This window comes from Conger conger, chromosome 7, assembly GCF_963514075.1.
Source record: "Conger conger chromosome 7, fConCon1.1, whole genome shotgun sequence".
Taxonomy (NCBI): Eukaryota; Metazoa; Chordata; class Actinopteri; order Anguilliformes; family Congridae; genus Conger; species Conger conger.
The window spans coordinates 10,566,205-10,572,204 of NC_083766.1; the positions used below are offsets into that span (position 1 = coordinate 10,566,205).

A 6,000-nucleotide genomic window follows, 5' to 3' on the forward strand; every position below is an offset into this window, starting at 1 on the left:
ATCCAGTGTGTCTCTCTCAAGCATGGGGGTACATACGCAGGGACACAGCATGCAGCAGTGAGGGGATCAATCCTGCCACAGACCAGCTCGTCATAGATTTTGGGGATCGATTTGACATCGAGGAATTAAAGTAAGGAGGAGGGTAAACTAATGATTTGACGAACTACAATACAAAAAAACAAGTTTGCGTTTACATTTTTGGCAGAATGTTTCACATTGCAGCGCAGGATATTGATTTATCCTACAGACCAAATTCCACCAAATTCCATTCCTTTCATAAATTCATTATCATTTCTAGTTTATTCCCTCTTTCCACATGCACCCTCTTGAGGGACCTGTTGACAGCTTAGCGCCACAAATCTTCATATACGTACACGCTCATGCATACCTGACTCCAGCTGTCCTAATTCCGTTGAACCAGATTTCGTCTTTATCCCTCCCCTGCATCGGCTGCCAACGCACCCGTCGCGTCCTCTAGCCCTCTTCTGCAAGACGTTCCACACCTCCATCGATCCCTCTATCTGTTCCCCTCCTGCCAGCTTCCTGGCTCTCTGGCCACCCGTCCGCCATCATGGTGCTGCTGAAGATGAAGTTCCCCTTTGAGAAGAGGGTGCAGCTGGCACAGGGCCTCTGGCTGCTTTCCTGGCTGGCCACCATCGGAGCCTCCTTCACCTTCACCCTGGGGTGCTTCCTCAAGACGGAGCTGCGCCGGAGGAGTGAGGTACAGTACCGAGTGTCCTCTACTGACTCGCCATTAAAAACACCAACGTGGCCCGCACCTGATGTCCTTCTCTAGTCTGGTAATAATTTTAATGGGTCTGCTTAAATGATAATTGCATCTATAACACTTCAAAATGTAATTATATTACCTTGAGTACCGTGAGGAATGGTGCTGGTCAAGCCCTGTATGAGGTCAAGACAAGCAAAGCTAGTAGATGTCAGGCTTGATTTAATACAGACAGATATTTTAATTAATTAATTTTTTTAGAGAGAGAAACAGAGAGAGAAATATAGAGAGAGAGCTTTAGGGATATATATATTTTTTAATATTTGGCATGCTATAACTTGCTATGCTTATTTGAATTTTACAACCTGAAAGATGGTCTTTCTAAAAACAGATTATTACATTTTCTGCTTAAAGGTTAATGTAAAACAACTGATCTACCACCATTTGAATTCCAGAATGGGTTATTTATGCCACTAGCAATAATCATCCAGCTGGTATTTCATAATGCGTGTCTGGATTCTTTCAATATTTAGCCATTTATTCAGATTACAGTGCATAGGTCAGGACAGGTAATATTTGTATATGAGTGGCATAAATATTTGCAAACTATTTAATTTATTTGAAGTGTTTCAGCGAGAGGACCCCATAATGACAGTCATACAACCATTTTCAGCAGATTTGCTCAGATACATGACCAGATTTTGTTCGGAATTGGCATACAAGAGCATTATTAAACTTTAAGAGGGGTGAGCAGAAGTATGAACGTTCAAGGGAGATTATGGGGATATAAATAACTCAGTAATTGTGTAACAGATCTAGCTGTGATATTCAATGACAGGATTTGGAATAAAATACTTCCAAAGCAGGCATGTATCTATGAGGCATGGAAATAACTGCACAGCAGTATGGCACACTTGTACCCCACATAATAGGGGTCCCCCCTCAGCCCTCTCTAGGGATATAACAAGACGTGCTTAGGCAAAGTAGGATACAATTCTTTGGGATTAGCATGTGATGCAAACAGCCATGATGTTTGTCACACAACACACAAATAAAATCACAGAAGGTGGGGGAATTAAAACTAAAATTAGCCAAAATAAGTCTTGAGAAGGAAAGAGGGTGAAATTTTGAATTGCAAATAAATTTGTAACTGCTGTTGCAAACAATTGTGGCACTCAAAAGTTTAACGAATACAACACACTGTGACTCAGCTTGTACCTACACCTGAGTGTTCCTCAGTTATCTTATTGTATTAAGCCAAACAATGTCATTATGCTGTAAAATATTGACAGTATTGCTCAAGCATTTCATGGGGTTTGCTGTCTGCAGTCCTGCCTGTGATGGACTGCATTTCTTTGTGAATCTGGTCTGGTCTGCCTCTGGAAAGTTCCAGTTACATCATAAATTATGATTGTGAACACACTTTGGAGGATTACAGATATAGTTGTCTGTTCTCTCTGTCTAAAGTGGACAGATACCAGAACATGGCAGAAATAGTTTTACCATATCAAAAATAATAATAATTCCTTGCACTTATATAGCGCTTTTAGGAATCTAGCGCTTTTCTCACGAGCCGGCGACTCTATGAGAGGGAAACTTGCCCTAAACCAATGTGTAGCACCCACCTGGGTGATGCAACGGCAGCCATTTTCCACCACAATACTTACCACACGTCAGCTAAGGTGGAGAGGGACCTACCAGGTTACTTGTCTAACTGGCATAAAAAGGTAACTGATGGTGGTGGTGCCGTCTACAGGTGATGGACAACACAGAGATCCACGCCGTGCCCAATACGCTGATGATGGTGGGCCTGGCCTGCATGGGGATCAACTTCTTCACCGGGCGGATCTGCCTGGACGCCCTGGAGCCCGGGCGCTTCCCGCGCTGGAAGACCTTCCTGAAGCCCTTCTTCGGCTTCTCCATCTTCATCGCCTCCCTCATGCTGGTGTCGGTCATCATGAGCTACGCCATGAAGGGCAACCTGGAGTACTCGCTGAAGATCGGGCTGAAGAACGGCATCCGCTTCTACAAGGACACGGACACGCCGGGCCGCTGCTTCCAGAAGCAGACCATCGACAGGCTGCAGATGGAGTTCCGCTGCTGCGGCAACACCGACTTCAAGGACTGGTTTGAGGTGCAGTGGATCAGCAACCGCTACCTGGACTTCAGCACGAAGGATGTTAAGGAGTGAGTGCTGGCCTGGGCTGGGGGGTGGAGGGACTGAGAAGAAGAATCACAGACCTCTCCCACAGGGCTATTGAGAATCCTGCTGTAAACAGGCTTAATCCTCCAATAAATTGGTTTTATTTGTATTGTAATTTGGCCCGTTCCAAATATAATTAAGAAGCTAACCTAATCCTGTAGTAAATTTAGATGGATACCGTGCCTCCACTATCCTCTTTCAACTTTAGACTGGCTCAATAACATCAGAAATCCCATTACATTTAGCGGCTGATTAGCACCCATAGTAATAGGTGCTTTAAAATCCTATCCAAGCACAGACTTTAGTAAGTAGGGTAGTTTAACTCTGAAGTGTTATGAAAACCAGAGTGCCCCACAACCTCCTGCTGCTTCAAGTCTTTGCAGGTGTGTGCCCAGATTAGACGGCAACTCTTTGTATACTTAGTTTTTGTGAGAAACTAAACCCTATATAAATTTCATCCAAGAAGATCCTCCTGAAGTTTGTTTTTCAGAGCTCTTTTTCTTATCACTCCTGCCACATCTAGACAGTTCAATGCTGCACACTAAATAACAGACAAGGCTGTTATGAGTAATACTCGGGAATGATTCAGGAGGCAATGTGAATGAAGAATGAGAAGTATAGGTTACGAAGGGACAAAAGTGAGGGCAAATACAAAGTTAGCTGGGGAACTTTGAGAATATTAGTGAACACATCCCACGAGGGCAAAGGCGATGGAGGCCAGACACGGGTCAAATATGTAATTGTTTTAGATTCAAATGCTTTTATATGCTTTACTGAGCTTGCCTGGTGTATTGGAACCTATGAAAATCCCCCGTCTGGCTTGGTCTGGTTTCACTTGGTTGGTTCATTTGCCCCAGGCAAGACCAGTCGAGCAGGGAGAACTATTTCAAATCCAAAACAATGACATATTTGGCCCTGGTCTGGTGGAGAAAAGCACTCGCAGTAACCCAGCAGCCCTCTTCATCTCCCTTTCTGTCGTCTCCAGCCGGATCAAGAGCAATGTGGACGGGCGCTACCTAGTGGACGGGGTGCCCTTCAGCTGCTGCAACCCCAGCTCCCCCAGGCCCTGCATCCAGGAACACCTCACCAACAACTCCGCGCACTACAACTACGATTACCAGACCGAGGAGCTCAACATCTACATCCGTGGCTGTAGGGAGGCTCTGGTCAACTACTACATGGGTCTGATGAACAGCATCGGCGCAGGAGTGCTGTCCATCTTCCTGGTCCAGGTACGGCCAGCTGTCAGATTCAAATACTGGCTCTATCAGCAGGATTTACATCTGGCTATAGGCAATTCACAGGTTTTAATTGGCTAGGTTAGTGTGTCCTCACTTAGTACAGTAATGTTGTAGGATTAATTCTCGCTGTCCTCCATTGCCCACCACACATATTCTCAACATTAAAAGAAATGGTCTGTGATAATGGCATTGCAATAAAGCCATACTTTCCAGAGGGCCTACCTGAGTGTCAAGGCACTTTGCTTCACCCCAAATGTTCCCATATATGGCTGACATTTTATTCGGGACGGTTTGCTGATTGCAGTTCAGTCTATCCCCCCCTCCCACCCTGTAACCCATAATTTGAATTAGAAGACCTTTTTTGTTCAGGTATTCATTTTTTATTATTATTATTTTCAGGTATTCTGAGGAATAATTTCCACTGATTAATGATCTCTCTGCCTCTGTTTTCCTTGCTCCTTTTCCTGAATATTTCTGTAATATCTCTTCTTTGTTCTTTCTGTCACTGCAATTCTTCTAATCATCACCCCTCACCCCCCCTCCCAAACTTTACATTATTCCTTACCCCCCCAACTCCACACCCTCCAAACTTCACATTACTCCTTATCCCCCAAACCCCAACCCCTCAAACTCCACCTTATTCCTTACCCCCCCCAAACTCCACACATCCCACCACCACATTGTCACTTAACCCACCACTCCCCCCAAACTCCACATTATTCCGTATCCCCACATCCCCACACCCCCCAAACTTCATATTATTCCTTTCCCTCCAAACTCCACACCCCGCAAATTTTACATTATTCCTTATCCCCCAAACTCTACACCCCCCAAACTCCACCTTATTCCTTACCCCCCCAACCCCACACACTCCACATTATTCCTTATCCCCCCAAACTCCACCTTATTCCTTACCTCCCCAACCCCACACCCCCCAAACTCCACATTTTCTATTGCTCGCAGGCATCAGTGCTGGTGAGCCTGCGGTACCTGCAGACATCCATGGACGCTCTGGCCGGGCAGGAGAACAATGAAATAGAGACTGAGGGGTACTTACTGGAGAAAGGGGTGAAAGAGACCATAAAGGAGTACCTGGACCCTGTCCTCAACGTGCTACTGATCAACCAAGTGGATGCGGCGGCAGAGAAAAAAGCAGAGGAGGGCACATCTGCAACCGTCGCTGAAAAGCCGAAATAAACGGTGTAAAGGTGAACTAGGTGGAATGGAAACAACAGCCTGTTAAACACCTGCTCGTTCCCATTTTGGCTCTGCACTAGATCTGCGTTACATCACCCTAAGCACACGTCTGTTGTGCTCACACGCCGAAAATGCTCGCGTTCACCTCGACCTCGTATCCACACCTATGTTCATGAACTGAAAATGTGAAGAAAACCTGTCCTTGTTTGCCCTTCTTTCCTCTACACACCCCCACCAGCCTTCTGGAAACTCAGCATCCAAATTGAGAACCCTCGCTGTTGCAGTATAGTCTCTGCATTCTGTATTAGTGATCTGTTTTCATTGTGTGGGCATTATCTCTCTTTAGTCTGCGGGGCTGCAATGCAGTACGATGCTTCCCAGCAGTCCTGGTGGAAGATATTTCATAGTCGGCATCATTTTCATAGCCTGTGGGAAGCTAGAGGCAATCTGTAATATGTGTGAGGCTGCAGCCCCACAAGTCAGAGAAACTCTAAACCTTTGAACAAGGTGGACAGAAGCCCAGAGGTACGTTACCTGCCTAACCTCTGTAAAGAAGATGCGTGGTTCTTATGCAGCACAAACATCTTAAAGCAGCTGTTTACCTTGATGCAAGAATGGCGTACGATTACATT

At 45.4% G+C, this 6,000-nt stretch overlaps 1 protein-coding gene across 1 annotated transcript; it reads left to right on the top strand.

Annotated features, from left to right (window-relative positions):
• The first annotated feature begins 571 nt into the window (after positions 1-571).
• Positions 572-5,368, top strand: LOC133132532 (RDS/peripherin-like protein xRDS35). Its single transcript, XM_061248001.1, has 4 exons — positions 572-721; positions 2,484-2,914; positions 3,916-4,162; positions 5,135-5,368. Exons 1-4 carry the CDS (start codon positions 572-574, stop codon positions 5,366-5,368), a joined length of 1,062 nt encoding a protein of 353 aa, XP_061103985.1.
• The last annotated feature ends 632 nt before the right edge of the window (positions 5,369-6,000 follow it).

Bases quoted from the DNA above. Each gene is read 5' to 3' on its own strand.
- LOC133132532 (XM_061248001.1), top strand. From the start codon at position 572: ATGGTGCTGCTGAAGATGAAGTTCCCCTTTGAGAAGAGGGTGCAGCTG. The intron at 722-2,483 runs GTACAGTACCGA...TGCCGTCTACAG, and splicing joins AGCTGCGCCGGAGGAGTGAG to GTGATGGACAACACAGAGAT. The intron at 2,915-3,915 runs GTGAGTGCTGGC...TGTCGTCTCCAG, and splicing joins AGCACGAAGGATGTTAAGGA to CCGGATCAAGAGCAATGTGG.